The 18,317-nt window shown below is 31.4% G+C and overlaps 1 protein-coding gene across 1 annotated transcript in view; it reads right to left on the bottom strand.

Annotated features, from left to right (window-relative positions):
- Positions 1-15,111: 15,111 nt before the first annotated feature.
- LOC132047838 (uncharacterized) overlaps positions 15,112-18,317 on the bottom strand; it is a 7,522-nt gene continuing 4,316 nt past the window's right edge. Inside the window, exons 6-8 of the mRNA XM_059438818.1 lie at positions 18,000-18,273; positions 17,799-17,919; positions 15,112-15,631 (exon numbers count right to left, since the gene is read on the bottom strand). Coding sequence (XP_059294801.1) covers positions 15,560-15,631; positions 17,799-17,919; positions 18,000-18,273 — 467 coding nt within the window. The 3' untranslated portion in view covers positions 15,112-15,559. The remainder of the gene's footprint in view (positions 15,632-17,798; positions 17,920-17,999; positions 18,274-18,317) is intronic.

The raw sequence follows: 18,317 nt of genomic DNA, 5'->3' as shown, positions 1-18,317 counted from the left end.
GTATAACAGTAGCTTCAATAAAAACATATTTCTAATTTTCAAGGTCAAATATCAGTTTATTTCAATAATGGAATATGGTCATCATCTACTAACCATTGTTTCTCTGATATTGTTTTGTATTTAAAGTAACATATTGAATATATAGATGTGTAATTACTATAAGTTATATTACTTAGTTTATAACTTTTCTCTTCACAGACCAAGTATGGAGACATATAGGATTGTGTAGATTTCTACAAATAACATGCATTTGATCACCCATTGTTGAAAGATCACAATTTTCATCCTAAGGCAATCTCTACACTCTTTCCATTTTACTTTCAATTTTTTTTTCAAAAATATGATCTTGTTGACATGCAATTAAACACTTGGATGCATAGATGAAACCTACTGTATCTAGGATAAAGAAAAAACCGGGTGCCACAACAAATGACATGTCGTCAATGATATGGTCAAAAGGCGGAGGTTGTCCTTTTGGTATTGTTCCTGTTAAGAGAATTATTATGGATGATCTTCTTAGACAAAGACATATGCCACAGCCAGAAAACATCACATTCGATGCTCAGTTGGCTATCGTAAGATAATTTATGTCAATTTACTATTTTTTCTTTGAAAAATCACACCTAAACATGAAAATCGTATTTTAGTAACATATAGATTCTAACAAGTCAAGAATTCATTTTGTTATAATAATAATAATAATTAAAAAAAAAAAACTAATCATGTATAGCATCAACAATCATCTTGGTAAAACTCAAATTATAGTACGTCTAATGCAGATCAACAATAACAGTGATCCAAAGCGAAGATATGTATCTTCACAAGGATATAAGGTACATGACTATAAATATTTTATCATATTTTCATTTTGTGTTTGTTTGAGGGTCAAATTGTAAGACGAAATAATAATATGCGGAGGAATTGAAAAGTTTATAGGAGTAATATTTATTTTATGTTAATCTAAAACTCAGTGCCAGTTTTTTGTCGTGCCCCATAAGGATTAACAATTATTTTTTACTTATCTCTCATCATATAACTCAAAGTCTCAAAGTACCATTCACAGTCTACTATCATATTGGATCTAGATTCTAAGATCGCATGTTTGGATGAGCTTAAAAAAACAGTTTATAAGCTGGAAACAGCTTATAAGTCAAAAAAAAAGTTGGGTAGTCCAACTTATTTTTTTTTAGCTTATAAGCTGAAACAGCTTATAAGCTGCTTTAGATAAACTAAGCTAAACGGCTCAATTATTTTTTTGGACTTATTTTAAGCACAAAATGATTATAAGTAGGCCAGCCAAATACTCAAAAAAGCTAAAAACAGCTTATAAGCTGTTTTTAGTAACTTATAAGCCAATCCAAATGGGTTCTAAATGTCCTTCATTAACCTATTAGCCTAATAAAACATATACCGTCATTGTTAGGCTTAAAACTATTCTCACAAATAATTTATATGGATCGTCACCTCACCTCAAAGGTTGTAAGTGAAAGACGCTTGAAAATTCTACATGGTACCACGTTAATCAAGTTTTTACGTGAGGAATAACTTTTAAACTTAAAATTAATGATATGTTAGATGAACATGTGAATGGAGGATATTCATAACTCAAATCTAATACGATAAGGACATCGTTTCATCCTTTTTCCCGTTCTAATTTACAATAAGGGGGTTATTAGTTTTTAGGTTCAAAAAAACACATCGTGTCTTGAGGTCTCTTTTTTGGCCTTTTTGACATGGATAGATTTACTTGATCTAAAAATAATTAAATAATATTTAGGACTTAGGGGTTGACTTTTTTCTACTAACCTACTTCCGTTGTCTTACAAGGTTTAAATTCTCACCTGACCATTTTTTCCCACTTTTCCTCCGTCACCAAACATTATACGCGAAAAGAAAGAAAGAAATTAATGTTTTGGTGTATATACATTACATATGTCAATTTGGATATTTACATGAGTTAATAAAAATATTTATATAATATTACGTCTTGCAATAGCTCGAACTCCAAATAATCCAAGAAACAAATTTGGGGGAGCTGGAATGAAAGCTAGTTTATACAATCCTTATGTTGAAGGTTGACAACATAGTGCATGTCGACAAAAAATCCAAAAAGGATCGGATATCTTACAAGTTGGTTGGAGAGTAAGTCTAATATGATCTTTTTTATCCGTAATTTGGTTATTTCAAGGAAGGATATGTGGTAAGGATTGAATATTATTCATCTAAGATGTAAATTTGAAACTTCATCATTAAAATTACACTCGATTATCATAATTTTTTTAATTTTTATTTTAGGTGGACCCCACATTATATCGAGATGCTAAAACTAGGCTATTTATACATCTTCAGGTAACGTATCTTACGTACATTGATAATTTCCATATTGATTATGTCCATGAAACTAATATATCTTTGCTTTAGCTATTTACCTTAATTTGCAAGACTTTGTGTATGAGATACATTTTATTTTCTAGGCTGGTAAAATTCATTGTTTCAATACATTATGTCCTGAATTTGTACAAGTAAACAATAGGATACCTCTTGATATGTCATATATGGATACTATTTCCCGACGTGGAGGAACTATATGGGAGGACACAATGTACTTTGATCAGGTATAATTTTTTCTTATTTAATTGTTTTATCAAATTTGTATAGATTTTTAGATTACCATTTTCGAAGGAACATAGATATTGATATGACATTTTCTTTTTAAAAAGGATCTAGTGAATGGAAATTGGTGGCCCTTACTGACAAAAAACTATGAAGAAGTTGGTTTTTGGCCGCAAAATATTTTCACTAGTTTGGCTGGTTTTGCTACAAATGTTGAATGGGGAGGAGTTGTATATAGTCAACCTGGTGTACGTGCGCCTCCCATGGGCTCAGGCTTTTTCCCCGTTAAACACTCTAGTTATGATGCTTACCGTAGGGAGATTACAATTTTAAATGTGAAAGGAAAGACGATCAAAGTAAATAATGTGAACGCATATACCAGTAATCCCTATATATATATAGGGTTTTATTTGAATTACTTCATCATGGTAGAGAGTCCTTGTATTTTGTTCTTTATGGAGGTCCCCGTGGGAGTACATAAGTTTAAATCCTGTTAATTACTACTATGATGATATTTGTTTTCAATGTTAAGAAATATCGAGCAACTCTTGATAAATTTATAATTAGATGACTCTTTTAGCTGACCTAGCAAATTCTTTTATTTATAAGTTTAATCCTTTCTTGCTTAGGTATGCTAGGGTACCCGACTTGGTCACAAAATTGATAGAGTGGTTAGTATGGGTTTGGCCTGCAAGGTCGTCCTAGTCAGCCCGTTATTTAATAGGCCTGGGCTAAAAAATTTAGAACCTATGTCAAAACGAGCTTTTTATCCTGGTCGAAGTTAGCCCGTCAGCCCATGAGACTTGAGCAAATAAAAAATTAATTTAAAAACTATAAATAAAAATGAAGTAGAGTACTAAAAATCACAAGAAGAGGAGTAAAACTCAAAGTCTATATAACCCATCATATATTCATATCGCAAAGTCTAAAGACCAAATAGTAAAATGCAAATACAAAGTTATATTTATTGTATTTATAAAATATGTAAATAACAATTTCTAAATTTTAACCATAGCTACAATCAAATATTTACTTGAAGTAAAACTTGAATTAGACGGTGTAATAAAACAATAAGAGATGTTGTATGCAACTAAAATTATTTTGAAACCAACAATTTAATATGAAAATTCCCTATTTAATGGATGTTACTAACAACTGAAAGCATTGAATAATTCGTACTTAAGTATTATTGGGATAATTAATTGTAATTTGAGACTTGATTAGCACAATACTATGTAATATTATCTTGTGATTATTTATGTCAGCGTTTAATAATTTAAATTAAAGAAATTATGAAAAATATGTTTTGAAAATGTGCTTGTTCCCGGCCCATGATCACATAGGGATGGGTTGGGCTAACCATTTTAAGGCTCGTCGCCATGGTGGGACGAGATTTTGAAGCCCACTTGGGCTGGAACGATCCATATTAACAGCTCTAAAAATCGGCAAAGAAATGTGCTAGTCATTCCTTTTCTCCTATTTTTGCCAATTATTTCTTTTCCTTTTTTTTTTCTTTTACAAAATGAACAACACATTAGTGGGAAGTTTCTTTGGCTTTTTTATTAATCCCTTCGTTTTTTTTTATTTCGTATAGTTTGATTCAGCATGAACTAAGAAAAAATTATGAGTCGTTATTTAAAATATGTCATTACATTTATTTTGCTATGATTTTTGGAACTCTTAATTTAAAACTGTTACGTCCCAAAATTGGGATAAGACTTGATTGACATATGACTTTAGCTAACTGTCGAGAAAACTCCTATATCTTAATTAACTAATAGTCACTTCAACTGAATTGTATGATTCTACTTGATATGCCAATGTATTAAATATACTGAATCAATCATGTCCAGAAATAAGTGCTAAAATTGAGACTAAAAATTCATAAATACAAACTAGGCTAAGTAACAAGAATCTAAAATACAGAATGCATAATTGTATTCGGCACATTTTCGAAATACTTAAAAGTATAAAATAAATAATAAAGAATGCTCTCTCAGCAAAAGCAAATGGTGAAAATACGTTGAGACGAGGTCTAAATCTAGTATGTTACTCTTGAAACATATTTGCATTCTAGAAAAAGAAAAACACAAGTTCTCACGGACAAGACATATCTATGTAAGGGATTACGGGTGCCACGCTACTCGAATGCTTAGCTAAAATATATGTGTTGGTATTTCGTATAAAAAATTCTCTCTTTCTATATATATAAGGCGGCACCTAGAGTCAGAAAATGACTCCACGTGCCATGGTAAAAGTGACGAAGTCCCAAAAGAACAGTATGGGATCGAGGCTGACGCACTTGATTCCAACCTAGATTATTTAATCTTCGTCCTTCCTCGTTCTCTCTTCTTTCTGCTCCTTTTCTTATTTTTATTTATTTCTTCATCTTTTTATTGCCTCTTTTTGTGCAACCCCATTTTTACTTTTTTGTTAAAAAAAATATAATTGCTTCCTTTTTTTCTTTTTCTTTCTAGATCTTCAAGATTTTATTTGAATATGATTTTAATCATGTTGTAATCCATCGAATGCTATTGTTCCTTAATTTTCAAAACTTATTAGAATGATGGCATCAATAGACATAATATTAATTTAGCCATATGTAGATTGGAGCGGTGTATTTGTTAATTTAAAATTATATTTTTATTTATGTTTTTAATCAAGTTATTTAATAGAATTTGAATTGAGAGAATTCGATAAAATATATTCGATTTGGTAGTCATATTATTTATGCATAAAAATCTTGTGAGTCACACTCAATTAATTCAAAAATGGGTCGAATCAACTAATCTACACTCTAATTCAATCTACTTCCCCAGTGGTAGGCTTGGATTAAGCTAAGACGCCTGCAATCATCAAATTCTGAATCCACCTCTATTGCAGGCTAAGCCAATAGACTGCCCCGTAAATTTCATAGACCACCTCCTCAAAAGGGGAAGCATGACTTTCTAAAGAAAAAAAAAAAAAAAAAAGCACAATAGATAATAAAGTACAATTCCCAAGTAAGTATGTAAATTATTTAAAGATTTAAAACTGGTGTAAATTGCAAACTGAAACTATGAACTGATAAATGAAGCTGAGACTATATAATTAAGCTAATAAGTTGGCATTGAAAATTGAGTCATAGTAAGAAACATATTCTTAAAAAAAATTACACATAGTGGCCTTGCGTGCGCGAGATCTAACAACACGTGTGGGGAAGAGAAAAGGCCCAAAATAGTCCACTATCTTTGGACTTAGGTTCAAAATGATCCTATTTCTAAACGGAAAAGGGCCAAAATTACCCCTGAACTTTGAAAAATAGTTCATCCATACCCTTCGTTATACTTTAGGGCCAATTATACCCTTACGGTTATCTTGGGGTCAATTATACCCTTCTCTGTAATCATACCACGTGGCATCATCTAGCCCTTTCAAAATTATTTTACCCTCAAATAATTTTTTACTCACTAAAATAACTCAATCACCAAATTTTTTTAAATAAAAATAATACGGAATTATTTTTATATTTTTTTTGGAAAAATTATCCGTATTATTTTTGCTGAAAAAAAAAATTCGGGTTGTATTGGGTTTTGCTAACCTAGTACATGAAGGTAGTAGGTTAGCATTGTACTCATTTTTTGATTCACTAAAATGCCTCTAATATTATTTTAAGTCCACATTAATGAGAAGGACTTTTGGTCTATCTGTCGTGTCTCTTTCTCTCTGTTGATCTTTTCCTTTCTCTTCTTCTCTCGCTGGCATAAAGCTTCCAATTTCTTCCCCTTCTTTTCTTTATAAATTGTGTTTTGTTTCCTTTCCCCAGTAGCTGCTATATGTGACTCTTTGGTGAATTTGTAAATGGGCTTTGGGGGGATTGTAAGTAGTTGCTTAAAGAGAACGTAGATAAATTGAATTGTTGTAATTTTACCTTAAGGAGAATAATCCTAATAGAACCCACTTTCAAGTTTAGCTCAAAGAGAACATAAATCAAGTCATGAATTAACATCTTGTTAGTTTAACTTTTGATTGTTGTGTTTACATTTTAAGTAGGCGTTTGGCCATAGAAATCAAAAACTTTTTCACTTTTTTTTTTTGGAATTTTGGAGTTGGAGTTGTGTTTGGCCTTGACTTTTGCAAATAGTATTTTTTTTTTGTTGAAATGTACTTGTTTTGGTTAACTTCAAGTTGTGTTTGGAATTTTCATGACCAAACATTAATTTTTGAAAAAAGTGAACAAAAATCCGGAAAAAAGTGAATAATTCTTATGTCCAAACGGGTCCTAAGATTATAACAATGAAGTAGGTTAAATTTAGTTTAGCTTTTGATTGTTGGGTTGACATTTTTCGATTATGATGGTGAAATTGGCCAGATTTGGTTTAAACTTTTGATTATTGGGTTTTCTTTTCCCGATAATAACAATGAAATTAGTTAGATTTGATTTAGATTGCTGGGTTTATATTTTCAATCATAACAATGATATGATTAGATTTGATTTAGCTTTTGATTGTTGGATTACGAGCTTAAAAAGATCAAAAAATTCATTCCGAGAGAACAATTAGCAATGAGATAGGCATAGATGGAGACAGCTGCACGGTTGTTTCAGCGGGACTTTTATCTTGAAATTAGCAAAAAGGAGGGAATTTTGATGGAAGACAAAAAGGTCCCTACATTTAATGTGTTGGCACCAAATAGCAAAGATATTTTGGTGAATTAAATAGTAGGTACAATGCTAATATACTACCTTACCTTCATGTAGTAGGTTAGCAAAACTCATATATATTATTATACATATGTATACATTAATTATACATATATACACACACACATTGAATATATACTATTTATACAATGACTATACATCACACAGGCGACATTTACCCTGATACGCTATTATTCATTTGTATATATAATGCATCTACAATGTATAATTAATGTATCCTTATTGTATAACAGTGTATAATCATCAATTTTTGATAAACTTTACAAGAAACACGCATCTGGTTAAAACAAATTTCCTCAACTAAAAAGTATATTCTATAAAACCCAGCCATGATAGTGATACATTGAATCCTAGAAAGAATTCCAATTTGGGACTTGACTTGTAGTAGCTTAGAATTGAGGGAAAAAGGTGGAAATAATAAAGCCACAAGAACAACAGACAAGTAACGTTTTCAAAATGGAAAAAATGGCTCATAAGAAAGCCAAAATAGTACTCCATGCAAAAGAAACAGGATCATTTTGAATCTAAGTCCAAAATAGTGGGTTAAGTCCAAAATAGTGGGTTATCTATGGAGGAGTACTATGAGCCTATCTCCCCGGCAAACAATAACCTTTATGAGTGTGAGATGGTAGCTAACCCTGGACCTTGTAGCACTCATTCAAGGAGATTAGAATATTTAATAATTATAACATGAGAAGTCAAATATCAATATTATTTCTGTTGGAATGCTAGCCATATATATCTACATCTACATTATTATAAAAGCAGGAATAATAATGTTGAACGACAAAAATATTTCTAAAATATTGATTGACTTAGATACTTTGTTAGTCTAATTTTACCATATTTTTATTGACTATTTTGGTGAAAAAATAAATCATATTGTCTGCTTAATTAAGTCTTTGTCTATCGGCCATGAATTAGATTCCAATTCAAATTGAATATAGTACATTAATAGAAAAATCATGTTTTTTTTTTTTTTTTTTTTTTTTTTTTGTGGATTTTCAAACTAAAAGCAAACACTAAATTGTCATAACAATTAATATATCTAACCAGTTATGCTTCACCCATAATTTTCTTCACGAAGATACTTGAAAAAGCCAATCGATGTATTTTTTTCTTTTGGAATCAAGGTTAAAACCAAACACTAAATTGTCATTAAACTCCCTCCGTCCATTACTATATCTTATTTTTATGATCATTTTAATTTTTTAAATAAATAACTAAATATTCTTAAAACTAATTGATATTTCTATAATGTAATTTTATTTAGTAACGATTTTCAATACTTTTGCATCTGTAAATGACAATAAATAAATGTATGCTCACTTAATCTCCAATATTAGATTATCTTAGTTGTAACACATAATTCTATATGGGGAAAAAGAAAGAAACAATAAATACCAAGAACATCAATTTTAAAGTAGTAATAAGTAGATACAATCCTATACTATTGTAACATAAATGAATGTCTATAAGTACAAATAATGTTACCTAATATTTTGTTCCATGATTGAGGTTGACGGGGAGTAACGTGCAACTGCACGCTAATAGAGACTAGAATGTATGTGTGTGTGTGTATATATATATATCTTAGTGAATTTGTCCGTCTTCGCGTGGTTATATATATATATATATATATATATATATATATATATATATATATATATATATATATATATATATATATATTAATGGTGGCAATTTTCATACTTCAAGCAATATTACACGTTAGAAGTTGTCCATGAAAGCGTACCGATTGAAAAAAAAAATCTTTTATAAAAATAAATGGCACTTCTTCATGAACTCCAAATGCCGGTTGTATTTAAATGTTTAAAATTTATTCCTTTTAAGCAATTAATTGTTAATTTTGAAACTTGATTAGCGGTTAGGAGATTTTAAAAAATCATAAATTACTAATTTGAACCAAAAGAAATTACTAATTTATGGCAATCAGAAATTCATATAAAAATCAAATTAAAGAGGAATCGTAGAGAGAGCATACGAAAAAATAAATACAGAAGAAAATAATACAATATGCACATAATTCTCACGACCTTAATAACTAAAAAATAGTAGGAAGAAATACGGAACATAATTTTTCGAGTTCTTGTCGACATCCACTTCCACAAGTTGATCACCATTCAAAAGCTCTTATTCTTTTTCAAGCCAAACTAAAGAGGAATCATAGAGAGAGCATACGAAAAAATAAATAGAGAAAAAAATAACATAATAAAACATGCACATCATTCTTACGACCTTAATCATTAAAACAAATAGGAAAAAATACAGAATTAATGCATAATTTCCTGAGTTCTTGTTGACATCCACTTTGGCACTTCCACAAATCAATAACCATTCAAGAGCCCTTCTTCTTCTTCAAGCCAAACTAAAGAGGAATCATAGAGAGCAAACGAAAAAATAAATACAGAAGAAAATAATACAATATGCACATCATCCTCACGACCCTAATAACTAGAAAATAGCAGGAAGAAATACAGAATTAATGCATAATTTTCCGAGTTCTTGTCGACATCCATTTCCACAAGTCTATCACCATTCAAGAGGCCTTCTTATTTTTTCTTCAAGCCAATCATAGAGAGAGCATACAAAAATATAAATAAATAATAAAATAATATATTATGCACATTATTATTATTATTATGATCTTAACCGTTAAAAAATAGTTGGAAAAAACATGAAATTAATGCATAATTTCCCTAGTAGTTGTCGACATCCACTCTCACAAGCCGATCACCAATCAAGAGCCGTTCTTCTTCTTCAAGCTAAAATAAAGCATGAATATAATGTTACAGTAAGTATAATAATATGACTACTTCAATATGAAATGAAAAGATAATCATGGTTCTCATGAAACAAAAAATATGGATTTATACAGATAAGAATGAAGGAATACCATAAGGTATCCTAAACTTTTAAATTAAATATTTGGGGGTTATTAATATGAAAATTTGGAAAAACATGGGAGTTATGAATATTATTAAGAGTAGGAATTGAATAGGGGAGTTATGAAGGTGAAATTTTTATAGCAAACAATGGGGAAAAATAATATAAAGGAGAGAAAGAACTTCAGATGGCCACTTGGGCTTTTATTAACTAAACCAAACGGATCATGCTTTACTTTTTAATAAAATTTTCTCAAATAGCTACCTTTTAGCTGCTTCTAACAAGTTATAACTATAAGTTCATTATTTACAATTCGTAGTTGGTTTTTCCTATATTTAGGTCCTGAACGCGTCGCATAAATATAGCCAAAATACGGCTAAATACAAATAGAAATCAAGTGAGCAAATAATGCCTCTATTTAAGCAAAAAAGATCTTTTTACTAAACAGAAATCTGTTTTTAATGTTCCATAAATCACGCAAATCTCATTCTCTTCCATATCTAATCACATATCTCATTCAACATCTAATCATTCACATAAAATTTGAATTCAAAAACTCTCTTCATATTTTTTCCCAAAATATAACTAAAAAAAATAATCTCTTTTTAATGTTTCATAAATCACGCAAAGCTTGATTTGTTCATCAATTGAATTGCATAGTGACAAGTTGAGATTGTCTCCTGATGCTATGACCATAGGTTTTGTGTTCGTTATTAAAAACATTCAATGAAATTACATTATTAAAAATCAAAATGTTCATTACAAAAAATATTAGTTATTGAGTGCAATAAGCTGATATTGAATATTATTTAGTAACTTTAATAAGATGGAAAAACTTGACTCCATAAAAAAACTTTAATCCCTAAGGGTGGCTTTTGATTCACTGTATTTTACTGTATTATGATTGTATTTTTGAGTGTATTCTAATTGATTCGTAAGATTTGAAACGTAGTGAATATATTTACAATATATTTCACTTGTATTTTGTATGTATTTTAGAAGTATTAAAATTGTTCTTTAATTTTTGAAGTATATTGTACAAAAAAATGGATTTTATGGTTCAATGATGAATTCAAGTGTACCATGAATGTATAGAGAAAATGCATAGAACTCTTCCTGGTTCATCAATAAAATATAGCGAAAACATATAGGAAATACAAACTTGATATTGAAATGCGCTTTGTAATTTTTTAGCAAGAACTATACAAGAAAAATATAAATGTAATAAAAGCAAATTCAAATCTACGATTAGACTATACAACAAGCGGGATCATTACCAAAATACATAAAACTTCTTCTAAAATCTTCATAAAAATAATGTCGCAATGTGATGTTATACATCAAAAAAAAAGTTGAGACAAAAAAAAAAACAACTTAAAACATAAAAGCCGTTCCGTCTACAAATCTACTCCTGAATATCTACTAAAATCACTGCATCATAATCAACGGTAGCCTTGACAGGTATTGGTGGTTGCTCGTTATCAATAAATGCGTTCAGGGTCACCTTTTCGATTTGCGTCGTATCTCATACGGAGAAACTTTGCATCAATTTCAGCTGGAATGCGTCAAGATATACTGAAACTTTACATTAACAAAACATGAAAAAATAACAAAATAACAAATTAAGCACAATAAATAACAACACATTCAAAATATACTGAAAATATACTATAAATATAATGCAAATATATCAATGTCAAATGCACTGTGGTTGTCACTACAACAGTGTGTGACTGTGCTGTAAAAATACACTTCAAATACACTGAATATATACTACAAAATATACTTTGATAAAAATTAAACACAAATTCAAAATCGCATAAATTTACAAGTAACAAATTAGGTAGAAAAAATATATAACACACAATTAAAAACACAAACTAATTGAAAAAATATGATAAAAATATACTTAAAATGTACCCAAAATACAGATCTGGTGAATTGAAAAAACAGGAATTAACTGAAGTTCAAAACACAAACTAATTGAAATAATAAAAAATACGACAAAAATATACTTAAAATGTATGCAAAATATAGATCCGGTGAATTGAAAAACGGGAATTAACCTAAGTTCATCGAAAAATACGATAAAAATATACTTAAAATGCAAGTAAAATACATATCTGGTGAAGTGAAAATAGGGTCATTAATAAGAAAAAATACCTCTTGGAGAACATGAGCATTTTTACTCTTGTCCAATAACAAAAACTTCAAATCTGTATTCAAAAATTTCGGTGGCCGGCGGCGGAGGGCATCTAGGAACAGTCATGGCGGTTAAATGATTTGGTCTTTAATATTTTATGTTCAAATAGGTCGATCTTTTTAATTGCTACGTATCCGACCGTGTCAAATAGTCGGTCTTTGTAATTCTACGGATACCGACTATGCAATTGCTGCGTATCCGACCGGAAAAGAGAAGACGACGACGCCGGTCGATCACGCCGAAGAAGACAATGGTCTAAAACATGAGGATGAATGATACATGGATCCCTCAAAACAAAAAACAAAAACCTTTAAACTTCCACCGAATACGGGAAGATGAAATCTGTGGCTTAGTAAAGCCCAAAAAGAAACAAAAATGATGAGGGAGAACACAAAAATAACAGAGAATCTTACATATTTTAGGAAATAGAGTTGAATTTTGGCGGTAAAAGGTTGAAATTAATGAGCAGTTAATACAGAGTAAAAAAGGAAGTGAAAGAAATCAGAAACTGATTTGAAAAGCATGAAATTCGGGGAGATGGGAGTTAGAAACGTATATTTAGGAAAAGGGGAGAGAGAGAAAGTGTGCAGCTAAAAAATAGAGATGTGGGGAGTAGTAAGTTAATTGATAGAAAAGCGGATAGCTATAAGTTGTAAAAATATGATATTATAGCTACTAAACCTAATTATCAAAAAGTATAGTTATGTTCCATAAATATGTAATATACTAAGCTATGTCAAGTAAAATTTACTACTTTTTATTTATTATTCCACTGTATTAAATAGACTGATGTAGGAAAATGCCAAAAAGAGTGGTAATTGACACATTGTAAATAAAAATTAGGGAAATTGTCAAAAAAAAAAAAAAATGAGAAAAAAGATAAATAGGATTATTGACCAAAGAGAGGTGTCACATCACTCCCTTAATGCTTAGCTTTATATTATATATAGAAGATTCCAGTAGATGAGTTTTTTCTTAATGGAAATTATCCTCTCTCCATTTTTCCCCCCTTATTTGTAGGAATTATTAATCATTATTTCCTATATTAATGAATGGAGGATGAGCTACATTAATTACCGAATTAATCTCTAATTTGCTGACTTTTGCAAGTTTCGGCCAAGTCGTGGAGGGTTACCTTATTTTTGTGGGTTTTATTGTAGAATAAAGGTTTATTTGGATAAAATTGATATATCAAATTGTATGCTAAAAATAGTAATGTTTCATTTAACATTGCTTAGTTATAAAAGGACTATATTTTTTTCCTTATAATTTGTTTAAGTATCTAATAAAAATTTCTTTCTTTATTATGGTATATATGACAACTAACGTATCATACCAAATAAAGTCCTTTTAAAAATATTTTGATAAGGTTTCTAATAAATCAATTTCGATTACACATAAACTCAACTTTTAGATAAACTAAACTGAGCGGATCAATGTGGGTTGAATTCATAAATGAGTGGTCATTGACCCAACCAAACTTGGATGAGTTGGACAGGTTAAATCTTAACTAAGATTTATGCTTGTCCAATCTGTCTTCTGTTTTCTCCCTTCACCTTACAACCTACACTGATTATTATTTTTGCAAAGTGAAATATATTATGAAGATGACAAGATTGTAGGTATACTCAATTAAGCTAGTTGATCAGTTTTCTTTTGTGTCAAACTAAACTAATCAATTAAAGAAAATCAGGAAACGTTCACGGGTGAATAACTTAGTAAATTAGATGTACTTAGTGTTTTTTTGGCAAAGCATTCTTAAGAACCTAATAATAGTATAAGTGTACTAATTTGACAGAGGTGATTAAATTTTCCCATGTTGAACATTGCATGAATGGATAATCATGTATTAAGAGTACGATTTTCTTGTTCCAACTCTCCGTTTTTTATTTTTTCATATGGTATATCGAGATGATGAATGATTTTTAGAGATTCAATGGCACGGCTCTGTTAGTAAAGAGGTGAAGCAATTCATATAGTTCAACAGAGATATTCAAGACCTTGAAAATAATCAGCCATTGAGCGTCAAACATTGACTTTATTTTTGTTCATGCTTAGTGCGTTTAGATACACTTCTATACAGTAGGGTGTGTAAAGTGGCATCCATGTTCGAGAGGTGCGTCAGAGGTAAACTATGTATTCCGCCAATTAAGAAACAACCAAGACGGGAGATGAGACTAAACCTTACAACAGAACCATGTCAAACTTTAAGTTTTTTCACGTAAAGTAAGAAAAGTGCAGGGCGGAGAATCTGCAAAATACTTCCAGTAAGAAAAGTGCAGGGCGAAGAATCTGCAAAATACTTCCAGTACAAATCCAGCTCGTGTACGAAAGGATGAAAGCGTAATTAAGAATGAACCGAGTAAAACAATGCAGGGTAAAGCTATAAATACAAAAAACCATATGCAGCAAGTACTTGTGATGCTTACTAGAAAGAAGAAAAAAAGGGGTGTGACTATTATATTATAAAGAGACAGGTGAAACCAAGTGGCTTTAAGCACAAGGGAGCAAAGGAGATTGATCATAATTGATGATGTGTGGTAAACTAAATCATTGGCACATTTATCCATGTAATAAATAGGATAGAAGAAGATCAGCTCCCAATTTTAAACAAATTGAACGAGCAGAAAAGACAACCAGAAAAAGGAGAAAATAGATTTCTTTGCTGAAGAGATGCGCCACCTCATGATAAATATATAAAACTTTACTTCTTGTACCCTCATTATATCAGTGGAGATTGAAATTGAAACAAATGCCTCGTAGCATGCTCTACTTAAATCTTGTCAATGCAGATGTATCTTTGTATAAATGCAGCAGGTCATCATAAAACTAGTACCAACTTGGAATTCTTGAGTGAAAAAGAGTGATTAAATGGAAGATCTATATCTCTCCAATTTCTTCGGATAATGTGATATTATCTCCTAAATTTTCTACCAGATTTGCAATGCAAAGCGTTTCCTACCAACAGCTCAGCCATATACTTTAGACATTGTATAACCCCAAAACTAAACAGATATGCTTCTCAAGAGTAAAGGGAAACCTCAAGCAAAGCCAACTTCCTGCTCATTAATGAGAATTTCTGCAGCTAACATATACTTTCCGTGACCTGTACAACTTGAATTAGAGATAGCAGACTATTGTGGATTGCCGTCACCACGTTTTAAAACCCATGCTGAATTTTCTGAATTACACAGTTCCTTCATAACCTGCATTAGCATAGAAAATTATTAGCATCCAGGGCCCAGGCAGTCAAAAAAAGTTATTTTATATTCTATCAGGAATTAGACAAAAGCAATGAAGCTTCCGCACAAATTTTAGAAAAATTAATGCGTATGACCGACAACATTTCACACTGGAGCTCATTCCCAATACAAAGTTCCAGGCAAACCTAAGGATTCTAGACCACAATGATGCAGTATAGAATCAGATGACATTTGGAAATTTTGGAACTGTTACATTCTATATTCTATCAGAGAAGGAGAAATAAAAAAAAAGATGAGAAATGGGGTAAGAGGACTGGAAACAAAACACTGTAAACATCTATGGTACACATCTCCTTGTGCTGGTAAATACATTCGTCCAAGCTATTTAAAGTCCAATAACTCTCACAGACCAAAGCCGGCGGTCAGCACATGGGCAGTATCACAACAGCATTGCAAAGACCCAAATTGCATAAAGAAGTGCAAAATGAGGAGAAGCCTGACAGCAGCCCAGTAGAAACACCTAAAGCCCGAAATAGAAACTTTACCACACAATATAAAAGAGAATAAAAATAGATCCTGTCAAATGCTAATGCTAGCTTTGCAGTTTTTGTTTCTTTTGCAATAATATTTCCCAACCCATTTGGCACAGTCAGGTAGTACTGCTAAGTTTTATCTTACTCCAGAAAATGTCTTAAATCTTATCTCAGCATTCAAACAGGACAAAGTCATGAAGTAATAACACCCCATCTAAAGGTTGGAAACTTCTGCGATGAGGGTGAAGTTCCAATATGAACTTTTAATAAATTCAAATATCTTAAAGCAATTCTATAGCAGGTTTTACCCACGTATGTTAAAAATCAGGGGAGGTGGGAGCAGCTTGGGGAAGAGAACAAGTTTGTTACTTCTCTAGCCATTGTTTTACAAGACCTACTAGGCAACAATTGTCTCCACTCACTCCTCAACAAAAAGCTGATTGGAGAAAGTCTCTTTCTCTTCTTTGCACATACTAAACAGATAGGTGATTACTTCCATTTTCCTTTTTATATTCTTCTCTCTGGTTTCTGAGTTTTGCAATGTGCAAAATCACCACTGCTACAAGTCATGGAAAGATGAGGGGTGAATGGAGGTAGGAAGGGTGGAGAAGAGAAGAGATTAAAACCTTCTGCACTTCACTTTAACTTGGTTTTCAAATAAAATGGTCCAATCCGGGTTATTCATAAAACATGAGCAGTTTGTACAAAACAGTGCCAAGTATCACTTCCACTTCTAGGATTAGGTTGGTAGCTAAAACAAAGAGCAGTTCCACGAAAAAATATCAGGTATCAGCTTTCCCTCTTGGTTAGCTTGGTCTGTGGTGACCTTTTACATTAGTCGCAATAAATTTTTCTTTTAAGTGTAGTAATTTGCAAAAGACGGTAATTTATTTTGAAACTGAATTAAAACTTACCGAACTAAAGATCCAATAATAAAGAAGGGAAAGAAAATAACAGTTCTTGAAACTCTATATTGAAAAAGGAAATTCTTTTCAACAAGCAGAAAAAACCCTTAATCCCGTAGGAAAATGCTTCCCATCTGCATGACCCTTCTTCTAAGTGGCATTCCTAATGCAAACCAACGTGTGTACACCAATCTATCTGAATCAAATCAGCAACACCTCCATCGACATCCGCTTTTCTTGCAAGTCTGTCCAAGGCTTCTTTACCATGCAAGTTACCAGTTCATATGTACATTCTGGTGATTGAAGGAGCTTTTTTTAAAAAAAAAAAAAAAGGGGGGGGGGGGGGGAAAGTAGACCTAAAATTACTTAGAGAAGGTGGCTCAAAGACCTACAACCAGTTTGGAGTCGAAGTAGACCTGGGTAAGATAGAATACAGTTGTACTAGGGTTTTGTGGTTGTTAGTACACATACATAGATTTGAGCAAGGACAAATGAGATTTAGAGAACCTCTATTTTTAGAGACCCCTAAATATGCCTTCAAAGAAAAATTACTTACAAGTATTTAAATAACCTGAAGCAGGCGTATTTGATTGATTGACTAATTGAAATCACTACATCAACTATGATAATAACTGGTCAATTATTGACTTCTCCACTACGTGAAACTCCATACAATAAAGTCAAAGAGGAAATTCCTTAATTCTCATGACAAGTAAGAAAAGAACTACTTACCTTTTGAAACTCAACAGGGTTAATATCCCTTCCCAGTTGCAACTTGGCAGCTTCAATTATAGTTGCTTTCTTTAGCTTTGCACTCGGCCCTTCAGCCATAAGAAGATCAATTACAACTTTCCTGAGAACCAAAACTATGTATTAGCCGTGGGACTCGGTGTTTATCAAGTAGTTTTAGTTATAATAGCAATAGTTACGAACCTGAATGCGTCATACTGTGGATTATCTGGTGATGACTTCAGAACATAGACACCATGGATGTTTACAGCAACCTGATTAATTACTGCCTCTATCTCCTCTGGAGGTGCATCAGAAGCACCATGGGCTGCAGTTATAGCTTTCCTTGGATATCCCTTTTGAGGAAATGACTTATCAAGTGCCAATGTTCGCAGACCTATGCGGATTTGCTCGAAACTGGCAAAATGTAAACAGTGGATTCTCAATCTGTTAGGAGCCACAAATTTTGATGGAGGAAATCATGTAAATAAAACAAGTCATGCACAGCTTTTTCTTGAACAA

This window comes from Lycium ferocissimum, chromosome 2 (genome assembly GCF_029784015.1).
Source record: "Lycium ferocissimum isolate CSIRO_LF1 chromosome 2, AGI_CSIRO_Lferr_CH_V1, whole genome shotgun sequence".
NCBI lineage: Eukaryota > Viridiplantae > Streptophyta > Magnoliopsida > Solanales > Solanaceae > Lycium > Lycium ferocissimum.
Note: the sequence above shows the minus strand (reverse complement) of the source record. Positions and strands in the feature narration are given on the sequence as shown.